General features: G+C 49.1%; 1 protein-coding gene across 3 annotated transcripts in view; it reads right to left on the bottom strand.

Moving 5' to 3' along the window:
• The window catches only part of RBPMS (RNA binding protein, mRNA processing factor), a 190,345-nt gene that overhangs the window by 4,784 nt on the left and 172,639 nt on the right, over positions 1-12,922 (bottom strand). For 2 of the 3 annotated variants that reach the window (XM_037740985.1, XM_037740982.1), the window contains one exon: positions 7,675-7,744. In XM_037740985.1, coding sequence (XP_037596913.1) covers positions 7,675-7,744 — 70 coding nt within the window. Of the gene's footprint in view, positions 1-378; positions 483-7,674; positions 7,745-12,922 lie in introns of all 3 variants that reach the window. The other variant, XM_017535859.2, reaches the window with a different exon arrangement.

Raw genomic sequence — 12,922 nt, 5'->3', positions numbered from 1 at the left:
AAAAAAAAAAAGGCTAAGATGCTTCAAGGAAAAAGCTTCATTTCTGTAACATTTCCTTAGGTGGAGTCTCTCCCTCCAGGTGCTGCTGGAGCCAGAAGTTCATGGCACCAGCCTTACCTAAGGAGGGCATGTGAGCACCAAATACTAGGGTGATACATTTTAAAAACCTATCAGTTGCTGTCCTGGGATGACCTTCCCTAGGCAGGCCGTGCTGGAGCAGATGTTCAAGAACTCCGGGGGGAGGGAGGGCACCAGCACCTGGAATCTGGCCCCACCCCCAGAGGCCTGCAGTTCCCACGTGACCACACTAGCCAACAACACAGTGCCCTGCCCAGGCCATGCTGCCTGAGCGCTTATTCAACCCTGACTGTTACTTACCAGCACGCTCCAGTTTTGCAGAACAGCTAGAGAACAGTAGCCACCACTGAAGATTGCATTAATACCCACAAGACAGATTGCAGCCGCCATCACACACCTGGGACCTGGGATGCAGAGAGACCACCCATTAATAGTGCACAGTGACCTCCTGTGGGGCTGCCTGGGTCTTGAAGACTGGCCTGTTCTAAGGGCAGAGAGCCAAAACAGGCAATGACGGGAGAGACCAAAGGCCTCTGCTGCTGAGTGGAGGATGAGATGCCACTGCAGAATGGCCTTACATACGCCGCACAAAAAGCTCTCAGCCAGGAAAACTCACTGAGGACTTGGTGGAGCAAGTCAGAGGAGGCTCCTGGGGGCCAGGGAGAATGGGGATTCGAATAAAAGCATGTGAACTCTTCATGAGGGTGCTAGGAGGCTGTGGGCCCAGCAAGGACGACTCTACCACATTCCAAAGGCTGTGGCCTAGACCCCGAGGACCATCCAAAAGCCCCACCCAGAGCAAGATCCAGAAACAACCGCCTCCAGGAGTTGCTTCGAAGCAGCAGCTTTGGTCAGCCCAAGGCCATAGGAAAACCCTTTCTGTCACAGGCACTAAGGACTAAACTTTCCTTCAAGCACTTCCTGGAAAACAAAAACCAAAAGGATGCCCACTTGTGAATGTATCTGGCTACTCCCTAGGGTCTGAGAATTTTGAAATATGAAGGTACAAAGACCCAGCAAAGAATTTGTTCCTAATATTCCTCCTGCAGGCATGGCTGCCCCCAACGCAGCCAGTTTCAGCAAAGATTCCAGTGCCAGGGAAGGAAGCCCAATTCCGTGCATGTGGACACCAGCAGTCCTACTTCCTACTAGCGTTTCTCAGATCTCCCTTCCTGCAAACAGGCCATGTCCATTATGCAAGGCTTTGAGAACTGGAGTGCATAACGTACTGCTGTGGACTGTCCAAGTTCCCTAGAAGGATGGCACCGGCTCAGCTGGCACCCTTGAGTGGCCCCACCAGGACTCCACAGGGAGCGGGACTGCTGTGCTGAAACCCAACTCCAGAATCAAGGGTGAGCTTTAAGGAAGGACTACCTTCCTAGGACATCTGTCTTCTCAAATTTAAGGAAGAAAATATTTTCCCCAGAATTTCATTATACAACATTAGATGTCATTCTAGTTTTTTTTTTTTTTTTTTTTTAAAGCAAAAGTTGGGTTATTTGAAAACAGAAAAATCATCTCTGCACACAAAACCTATCAGCTCACCCAGCCTTTCCATGCCCCCTCCACACAGGAGGGAGAAAGCCACCCAGGGCTGCAGAGCCAGCTGCACTTCCCGGGAGGCTGCATTTTTAGGATGAGAAACCTCTGGGCTTAAGCTAACCAGTGTGACTCAGCACTGATATGAATACTGGGATCCTGGGACCCTCCCTCTCATCTATGTCCCCAGGAGCACAGGGTTTTATCACTAAGCTGCTCCTGAGACCTCAACAACAGTTGTCTGCACCTGCGGGTTACCTGGGGGCCGTGACATGAGTCAGAGTCCGGCCAGGAATTGCTCTCAGGAGTCGCGGGACCCCATGGCCTGGTCTGAACACGTGAGTCCCTCTCTGAACTTCTTCCAGGGAGCAGTCAGGCAGCTCTGTTAGTGTACATGCTCAGGAGTCTCCAAGGACTCCAGCCAGACCCACAGAAAACAGACAATGGACAGGAGCAGGTGGGGGGTGGGCTGCAGCCTTCACTGCACTTGGTTGTCATGTGGTTTGCAGAGGAGCTCGGTAAGTGCTTGTGATGTGGCGGACACAGTGGTGGCTGGAGGTGGCACCCACCATGTCCACAAGACTGGCAGGGTGGAGGGTCTTCAGGCCCACCCCTACCTTTACAGCTCAGACGGGAACCATAACAGACCCCAGAACTGGAAGGAATCGCAGAACCAGGCTCGCGTCTCCTCACTGGGAAAATGGAGAAAGCTCTCTGAGGAGGGTCCTGTGTGCTCTCCCAGCAATTCCTTAGCGCCGCATGAGAACCAAGCCTGCTGCACTTCCTGTCCATTTAATTAAGATTACAGAGTTAAATATTTTCTAACCCTCACTACAGTGGAGTGTGTTCTGAAAAAGAAACCCCAAATGAAGCTGGTTCCTTCTAGGTCTTTGCTGAGTGTTACCTTCTCAGGTGGACCCTGACTGCTCTGCTACCTTGAAAGCAGAAGGCCCCAGAAGCGCTGCCCCACCACAGCGCTTAGCTGCTTACCTGGCCTTATATTTATTCCCTCAACACTATCGCCACCTAAACTATTATGTTTATTTGATTACATATTACCCATCTCCTCCCGGAGATGCTGTGGCTGCACACTGTATTAGCCTTAGATATGAGGGACAGTTACGGCATTTGTGTAGCCTTAGGTGCGATGTGCAGACCTCACAGCCTCATACTGGTTGCTGGGTGCATCGCAGTGTGGTAGTGTGACACAGACACGTGGCTCTCTTATAAGGTCAGGGTGACAGCAGGAGCCACCGCGGCAGTCTGGGCCATTCCTCCTTGTTAAGCTCTAAGCTCTGCCTGGGCACCAGCACCTAGGGCTCCCCTGAGGATGACTCCAAGCTCTAGCCAAAGACCGGTGAGGCCGTTCCACCCAAAACAGAAGGGACAAATTACTCCAAATTCTGCAGTGTTTTCTCTTGCCATTTCCTTCTCCTATTTTTTTGGGGGGGACTGTAGCAATATGTGCTTCTAATTTCTGGGCTCTGGTCCCTGTCCATGGCCAGGAAAATTTCAAGAGTCCTGAAAGAAGACCTCCCCCTACACTCCACCTGGCTTCCAGATACTGGTTCTTCCCTTTCACAAACAGTTAACTCTTCATTAACATCCATCAAGGAAAGCTGCCTAACTCTCACTGCATGCAAGGACTGACAGCAACGTTGCTCACGTTCTCCTGTTCTCAGTGTATCTGGGAAACTGACAATTTTCAATCGTGATTCTATATTCTGGGCGCTCTGGCACATGGCTGGACCATCAGCAAAACTAGTGATGCAGACACAGCCTATGGCCAGACTCAACACCATCCGTCAGCAAGAGGCTGAGCAAATTAAAATGCCAGGAATGCCCTGTTCCTGTGACTACCCCTAGCGTGCACACGCCCTGTACATGCCCTCAGCTGTGGCTCTCACAGCAGGCTGATCCTGCAGGCTCGTGCGCAGTAACTCCCCTCTGTGTGTCCACAGTTCTCTGCCATTAGAACTTAAGCACCTGAGGGGCACAGGCCTGTTTTTCATGTTCATATATCTTGCACGCAGCAGATACAACAAATGTTTGTCTAGAGAATAAAGTACTTACTTCTATTTCTAGTCTAGTCACTGATTTCTCTTTAGCACTAAGAAGTCCGAGAAGATAAATGAAAATGCCTTGGAGGACCTCATTCACGATTTGGAAGGACAGCGTCACTCCTGCTCATCTTCCGATCTGTTCTTTCCATGCCCGGAAAGCGAGTTGGGGAAGAAAGCCCTCTCTACTGAATGGAGAGAGCCATGTGAGCCTCTGCCGATGAGTGGTACGTGGTTTTCATTTGGCCTTTTTGATAGAGTTGTTCTGGTTTAAAATGTTTGTGTTAGCTCATCAGCACCACTGTTTCCAATTCTAATTTGCATTTGCCTAAGATTACACAGCTTGGATTACAGGCTGTCTTGGAAAGGACTTGATTCAAGAGACTAGAAGGAGCAGAAGTAACAGAGCTGCACTGAGCTGGTCTAACTTTAGATGGGCTGGGAGACTAGGCGTCCCACGTGCAGCAATAATGGGCGCCATTATCCATACCCCTTCCTTACCTGATCCCCACAGGCTCCGAGGCTGGAGTCTGGCCCATGGCCCAAGCTTAGCTCACCATAAATGATTCATCCACAGGAGACATTACATGTTCTTTTTTTTTTTTTTCTGGAGACACGGTATTGCTCTGTTGTCTAGACCAGGGTTTAGTGGAACGATCTTGGCTCACTGCAACCTCCGCCTCCCAGATTAAAGCGATTCTCGTGCCTCAGCCTCCCTAGTAAGTGGAGATTATAGGCACCTGCCACCATGCCCAGCTAATTTTTGTTATTTTTAGTAGCAATGGTGGTTCACCATGTTGGCTGGGCTGGTCTCGAACTTCTGGCCTCAAGTGATCCACCTGTCTCAGCTTCCCAAAGTGCTGGGATTACAGGCATGAGCCACTGGGCCTGACCCATTACATATTCTTATTTAGATCTTAAAGGGTTTTTATAAGCCATACTTCCAAAGGACAGCAATTACTGATCCTTCTTGGTAGACATTGCTGCCTTCAGAGCTCCCGCTGAAGGGTCTGTGAGAAATGATTTGGAGAAAAATTAGGTGAGCAGATCAAAACTCAGGATCTCTGTTACTGAAACCCATGCAACTGCTTCACAATGGATGTCTTCTCTGGAGCCTACATAAATTCTTAAGGGGGATAAAAAAGCCTTCCTTAGGTCCTAGGCCAACATCCTTTGCCAGGTTCTCTACAAAATGAAACTGCCAAGTTGAAGGTCATCTCTCACTGCGACTGACTTTCCTAGAGCATCTGGCTCTGACAGAAGTGGCCTGACACCCCTGCTGCTTGAGCTTCCTCTCCACTATCTGGAGGCTGTTCTTTCTCTGCTGACTCTTGGGTCTCAGATGTGCTCAGTGTGTGACTTCTCTTCCAGTTTCATGAACTTCCTCAACTGTCAGTTTACGCTGAGGGCCAGGTCAACGTTTCAAGCCATGCCCTCTCTCGTGGGTTTTGGAATTTCCAGTTTCCTCATCCTAGACACCTCCAGCTGAACACCCTACCAGCCTGTGAGAGTGGAAAGTTAAACACACTGTCATGGAAGAGGGAGATGCCCACAGCAGAGTCCGTGTGAACAGTGCCGTCTGGAGTTGTAAGGCAGTGCTGGGCCGGCAGCACCGTGGTAACGGACAGAGGTTCCTATGCAACCACATGAGTATGGCTTTGGGATCTGTGCTTAAAAGGCACATGAAGACGGAACATGACTTAACGAAATTCTGGACTTAATAGACCCTAGACTATATCTCAAATATAGTTTTCTGTAACTTAACAATGGTATTCCCTGGAGCAAAACAAACAACTCTCTTAAAAAGCAAATTTTAGAATTCACAAAATAGTTAAGTATTTTAAAAGAACACTTTTCTGTATTATGAATTGTTAACTACGAAAGGACATTTAAAATACAATTGCCATTTCCTAACACTACCATTTAAAAAGGGTACTTACACACGTGCGCGCACGTGAGACATGTAATTCAGAATGAAGGACAAACAAAAGCAGCTACAAGAAGCTACATTGTCTGGGTTTTTAGATATCATCACTGATTAATGAGCAGCATCACAGATGAACACTCATCCAAGGATCTCTATACATGGGAGCCTCTGGTTTCGTTTCTGGCTAAGAGGTTAGGATATGGTTTCCCCAAGCATGAAGCATTAGTCACTTAAGAGTCTGGGAAAAAAGGATGACTTTGTCTCAAATAAGCTTGAGAAATACCCCCTCCTCTTAAATATTCATGATGTTCATATGGTAATAAAGGCTTTGAGAATCTTTGGGTAAAGAAATTTGTTTCACTGTCTGACCCTGGAAGGATTTGCGTATGTCACCTGTGATCACCCCAGAGGACTATTATTATTTGGCCACACTCAAATATGAAATAATTGGCTTAAAACATGAAATATTTTGGGTTAGAGGAAGAATAGATACAATTTTAGCTTACTGATGCTGATATTCTAAAGCGCAGAACATTCTCTCAACTTTCCTATCCCTACTGTCAGAGGAAGAGCCGTGAATGTGGCTGGGCTATGACTGGCTGCTCAGAGACGAGTCTGTGGGCTCCTGACACGCTCGTGCTCATTACTCTCCTGTCTGGTGAGGCCTGTCCATTGCGAACACAGAAGGGGGTGTCTTCTGACCTCGGACCGGAGATCATCCAAAAAGGGCCGGCCTCCTATGTGATGAGAACTTCACAAATGAAGTCCACACGCATAAGTCCTCCCAGATCTTCAAAGTGACCTGACGCACCCGAGACTTCAGGTCAACAGGGCAACTTACCTGTGTTCAATAAACCCTAGCACTGTTTAAAAATCATATTTAATGTGCTCTTTCTTCCTTACTGACAGGGCACTGACCTGCATGAGGCCAGCTCTAGTGTCTGCCATTTCTTCAATTGTTTTCTTGTGAGAGGTCTGAAACATTTCTCCATGTAAGTGGAATCTAAGTCGACCAGGGGCCTATTCTTTCTACAGAATGCCTCTCCAGGAGTCTGTCTAAATGGCCTCAAATCATCTAACAAAAGCAGATGGACTCAGTATTAATGGTGAAAAAGAAAAGGAACATTAATTTTGTTTGGAAGTATTTTTATCTTAACAAATCCCAAGGAAAGGCCCATGACACTATGGTGGAATTGGGTGCATAGGTTTGCCATGATCTCTTTAGCATTTCTAACAGGATGAGGATCAGGCCCCTCCCTCTTTTCAGTTTTCTTCTGATTTTGAGAAGGAACCATGTAAACCAAGAGAAGGCTGATGGTGGAAGAGTCTAAAAACTTTAAGTAGACTCTCCAAATTTACATACCAAATTAGAATTTAGAAGAACAGTGCCTTGTACTTAACAAAAATTCAGTATTTCTGAATTACAGAAGGCATTTGGTATTTTATAGAAATTCTATGTTTATAGGAAAAACTTCATTTGGTAGTTCTCTGAAGCAAAGTTAGGCCTAAAATGCCAATTTACAATATTGCTTCCTTCATGATGAAAATCTTAAAGGAAAGCCTGCTGGAGCTGTGCACTCTGCCTTCAGTAGAAAATGTGGTCTTTTATAACGATTAGAACTTTGGATATGATGTATGCAGGGAAACTCATTCTCAGAAATCTCCCATAGTAAGACTCCCATGATAAACTACTGTGTAAATTAGTGGATCGCTAGTCCTGTAACTTAAGGTTTTGGTTTAATGCGGGCAGCAGGTGAACTACCATTATGTAATAAAATTTTCTGACAGCTGTTCTACAGAAACTAGCACTCACTGCTTACAGTGGGAGGCCAGGTACTGGTCTTGTAAGTTAGACTCAAACAGAGTAGCACCCGTGCCTAGGTGAAAACTTCCTCTCAGAAAGATGCAGTGCCATGTAGTTCTTCAAATGAGTTTAACAAGGTTGGACAACCAAAGGAGGTGCCTGATGTGTGGGTGCAGAGAAAGGCTGAGAGCTGTGTTCATGGCGCAGCCACCGTGTACACAAGGATAGTAGGGGCTTTGCATATTCATAGGAAACCGAGTACTTACATAGTATTCAGCAGAACTGACGGGACTTCCAGCCCTGAGAAGTAGCCTCGGAGGGAGGGAGCCAGCGCATCTGAAAAGACATGTGGGGAGAAGGCTGTGAACCAGGGCTCCCCGACACGTCCCCGTTCTCATGGAGGGTCCCACTTGCCTACCACTTCCCCACTCACACTAGCCTGTGAGGACCTCTTCCTCACGGGGCTGAAGAGCATCAGAGCAGTGTCTTGAGACATGTTCCACACCCCCTTATGAACACACGGGCAAGCTCTCTGAGGAAAGCACCCACCTCGAGACGCACCTGAGGGTCCACCAACTCCTCTGCTCTCATCCTCCTTTTAAAGGTTAGCAGCTATTTTGAGGCTAAGATCCGGCCCAGCGATTTCCTTTTCCCAGGACTAGGCTGGTGAAAGGCTGTCTAAAGGTCTTCTAAGCAGAGTGTAAAACTTATCTGCTGTGATAAGGAAGGAGCAGTTCAGGAGCCCACCCATGCCAGTGGCCTGGCTAGGACTTCACTGCGATTCTGTTCTTCTTCTTCTAGAAAAAGGGTTCTGGCTTCTTGGCACTGCGGGTGTCTATACCCCAAGCCCTCTGCTCACTCTGCTGAGGAGATAGGCCTCCAGCTTTTAGCAAGGAGCTTCCCAGGTAGGACCAACAGCCCTGTCTCTTCCATTAGCTTTCCGAAGTGGAAGGCTCGCCCCAAACACAGGTGGACTGAGCAACACTGTCCACCTGGCAATATATTCCAGGTCCTATGCCAAGGAAAACACGAAAACAAAAGGAAAAAACCCCAAAAGGGCAAGTGCACTTTGTCTTTAACAGCATTCCTCAATGGCCATGTCAGTTTTGGACAGAGGCAAGAGATGCCCGCCTCCCACTGCTCTTCTCTTCACATGGAAGTGGCATGGTCTCCCCATGACCACTGTAAGCAGCTCAGAAGCACTGCTGGGAGTGGAGAAGGTAAGGCCTATGGGGCCATGTAAGGTGATGCCCTCCTGCAGGGCGGCAGGGGAGGACTTACTCAGATGTCCAAAGGGTAATGACAAAGCAAGAGCCATTCTAGTTGAAATGGAGATGCAGGGGGTTTGGGAGGCAGCTCTGCAGGACACAGGGCTCGGAAGGGACTGACGGAAACTTCCTGCTCCATCTCCTTGTTTTACAGGTGGGGATGCCAACTAGGTCTGGGTATTCTGAATGACCATGATCACAGGGCCCAGCGGGGTCAGAATCCAGGATTAGGCCCCATGAGATCCCCTAACCTGAATCTAAAAGCACAGATGTCTGCAAATTGGGTCCTAAAGAAATCTGACACAGCACCCCGACCTTGCCCATGGTCCAAGCACCTCCCCACGGGCTTCCTCATGAGCAGTTCTTTCCTCAACGGCCTCACTGAGTGAGCAAATGTGGGCTTAGGACACACTGGAGCTTCTGCCTACAATACCACTCCCCTTAGGCTTCCTGTGCGTTGGGTCTCCTCTGGTGACCATGCTAGATACGACCAGAGACCAGATGACCAGGTAGAGCACAGAGGCTGGAAAATACACTCCTCTGGGAAGTCAGTGCAGAACAAAAGAAAGAGGGCAATAGAGGGCAGGATGGGGGTGAGGTAGGAGCAGGCAGGAAGTGGGACAGAAGAGTCCAAGAGAGGAGGGAGGGCAGAAGTGGGGAGAAGAACGAACTCATACCTACCCACGGCTCACGGCCTGGTGCATCTGAATCCACTGGCTCACTAAGCAAAGAGCAGAGTTGGAGCTGCCTTCCTGAGACAGGTGGGAAAGGACAGGGCAGGGACACAGAGCCCCCATGGCAGGTGGTGGGCTGGACACCTAAACACAGTAGAGGGGATGGGTCTGTGCGCACTGGGTCAGTGTGGAGCGCAGTGGTGCGACTGGTGTGGCCTGGGGCGCTGGGCCCTGACGAGGCCAAGACGTGACGGTGCTTCATAGGAGTCACAGGAAGGGGAGGGCTGCCCAGGGGGAGAGCTGCAACAGTGGATGGCATGGTTCTGCTTTCTGTGCAGGTGACTGCGAGAAGGAAGCCCTGTCCCAGCCTCTCCGACCAGCTCTTGCACACAGCCCCCACATTCTCACTCGCACAGGTGCCTGCAGGGTGGGGGACGAGCGTGCAGCCCGTCCTCAGGCTCTTGTCAGCCTGGTCGAGGTACACTCCAGGGTGACACGAAGGCGGGTTCCGAGCTGTGGGGTCCAGGGACTGTGCTCAGCTGAGGAGTGAGGACACCAGCAATGCAATAGGTGGCTGCTCCTCAGAGTGGATGTGGTGGTGGGTGGCAGGTGGCAGACACACAGACCCCTGAATTCATCGCTCTTGTGTCTCAGTCTAGGACACTATGTGCTCGCCAAGTGGGGGCTCTTCTCACCGCATCCACAGACACCCACGGCCGCCTCCTCTTCCAGCCCTGAGAGGCTCTGCTGCGCCCACCTTCCAGCAGAGGGCAGTGCCCCCCAGGCCAAGTCTGAGCGGGTCCTTCAGGTTCCCACACTGCAGCCAGGCAGAGCAGCAGGGATCATCGTGCACAGCAGAGTTCCGGAGCTGGCCCGGGGAACAAGCTGCTCTGCGCTAATCACTGTGTGGGGGTAACGAGGAGAGGGTTCCCTCTTAGCCCCATTTGGGCTGCTTGTTCTGCTGTGGCTTTTGGCCCCGTGTTACTCCTGCCCGTCTCCTAAGGGTTGCTTTACAATTTTTAACGGGCGGCACGGGAGGGAACCTACAGTTCCCTCTAGACTGCCTGGGTCAGGGTCCTCTCACACAGTTCAGCAGGAGTAGAGGACTCCTCATTAGAATCATGTAACAAGGGCTGGCCTTCCATGCAAGGCAGTGGCTCCTGACATATCCTCAAGCCATGTGCAGAAAGTGTACACACACACACCCCTCTTTTCTCCCTTCCCCCCTACTTCTCTCTCTCAAACGTGCACACTCAGTCTTGCACACAATTCCAGGGGCTTCTCAAGACCCTGTAAGAAAATTTAACACAATATACTTAACCAAACTGACCCTGATACTTGGTTCTGTGCCAGAGACCGCGCTAAGCACTTCACACGGCCTGTGACATCTAAGGCAACATGGACAACCCTGGGAATCTTCTCCAACAGAACTGAACAATAGTTATTACTATTACAATTCACTCCCTAGGGCCACACTGTTTGGGATTCTGCCATCGCTCTTCTTCAGGAATGCTCTTTTAAAATGCAGTGCACCCCTGCACAGCCAACACTCTTAAGTCTCCAACACTTAGCATGGTGACAGACTGGACAACAGGAGAGCACCAGATACCCAGAAAAAGAAGTAACTCAAGAGTAAAAATCAAATGGAATGCTAGAGAAAGTGGTAACCACCCATAAAAATAATTTCCATCCTCTTCCATTTATAGATGAGAAAATGAAGGGCCAGAGGATTAAATACAGACAGAATTTATGTTCCCAGTACTGATGCCAAGGACAGGAAGACCTTGACTAGTCTCGGGTGGACACCCTGCCTGAAATGCCAGCCCTTCTATGGCGGTGAGTGAGTGGCACAGGGTGAACTCTAGCCTGACAGCAATGATGTGCACGGCACTATCGCCTTTCTAGGGGCTGAATCCCACTATCATACTTGTGCTTAGAAACAGTCATGAGAAGTGCTTAGCAGGTGACTGGCTCAAATTAATGGTCACCATTGAAAGTAAACATCCGATGTTTGACTGTTTTCTTCTCTGAGGAATGAAGGGGTAACGCCTAGACCAGTGGTTCTCAGGTTCCTGGACCATCAGCATCACCTGGGAACTTGTCAGAAATGCTGAAACTCTGGGAGGGGAGTCCAATAAACTGCACTGAAAGCAGCCCTCCAGGTGATCACCAGGTACATGGTCAAGTCTGAGAGATGCTGCTCTTCATTAAGGCTTCAAAAAGTATGGCTGGAAGAACACTGGTCTAGAAACGCTCTAATGTCAAGGACATGAGAGAGAAATGCACAGTCTGGTCCCTTTAGCAGATTCTTGATACACATCAGCACAGTAAAGGCTCTGAGAAGTTCCAAAACAAACCTGTCTGACTTGATCTAGACCTGTGTTGCTCAAGTTTATCTGACTGCAGAATCTCTGTATTATATAACAACTGTGAATACCTGTGGGTGTTGGGAAATGTTGGTCTGGAAGGCCCCCTTCCAGTGTAGCATTTGGTGGATCTAAGAGGCTGGGCTGTACCATTTGTATCCTTCGAGCTGGGAGACAGACCAGTAAACCAACTAGTGCTCTGATGTCTTACCTTCATGGAGCAGCTACAGATTTTCTCACATTGCCTAATACAGATGCTGTATCTGAATGCAGGTTTCCCCTGCACCATTCAGAAGTCAGCTCTCCCTCTTTGAATAAAACAGTTAAAAACAGTAGCTTGAACAAGTTGTTTTACACAAACAATGGGAATGTTATCTCAAACTAATGGGCTAATGTTTTGAAGGCATGGATATTCTCAGGCAGGTTTTTATGACTCTCCCCAAAATGAAACCCTGAAGTCCCCTGTGGGGTTCGTTCCCGGCACTGAGCCAACTGCAGGGAACCACTCACACAGTGACTACCTACCAACAACTCTGCCCCACTCGCTCCAGACCTCAGGATCCACTTTTGGGTAGCATCACCAAATAAACCATGTCAGGCCATTACAGCAAGCTCTGTTTCAGAGGCTGCCAGGCCCAGCATAATCTGGTCCAAGAAACTCCAAACTCACTGAAGAGGCTTGGAGGGATGATGCACAATACAAAAAGATTGTCTCCCTTATGGCACTGACTGCAAGGTTCTTTTAAATAGCAGCCCTCACCTCCGTTTCTAATAAAGCACTCACCAAAACTGCAAGAACACTTTTTAGGAATTTCGATGCTGCATGAAGTGAGTCCCCCTTGTAATGGGACCACTCCTCTTCTCCCCACACCCCAGAATCGGCCGCCTGTACTCTTTCTCAGCAGACTGAGAGGCATGAAAATGTCATCAGCATTCTTTACTACCTGTCTGGCACCTAATACTCCTTGCCTAGGGCAATTAAACAAGTCACTATAACTAGGGAAAATGTCAAGACTGATGTGACTTGGTCCTTGGTTAAGGCTGCCATCTCACCTGCCCAACAGCTGGAAAAGAGGTGAGCAAGAAACTCCTGGCTGGAAAGAGGCCACGCTCCACCCTGGCCTTGTGCTCTTGCAAGATCTTCCAGTCACAATGGCAGGTGCTGAGGTCCGAGCTCAGGCAGGGACAAGGTCTAGACCACAAGGA

Source organism: Cebus imitator, unplaced genomic scaffold, assembly GCF_001604975.1.
Source record: "Cebus imitator isolate Cc_AM_T3 unplaced genomic scaffold, Cebus_imitator-1.0 Scaffold5, whole genome shotgun sequence".
NCBI lineage: Eukaryota > Metazoa > Chordata > Mammalia > Primates > Cebidae > Cebus > Cebus imitator.
The sequence above is the reverse complement of the archived record's forward strand: the minus strand, read 5'-3'. Positions and strand labels throughout refer to the sequence as shown.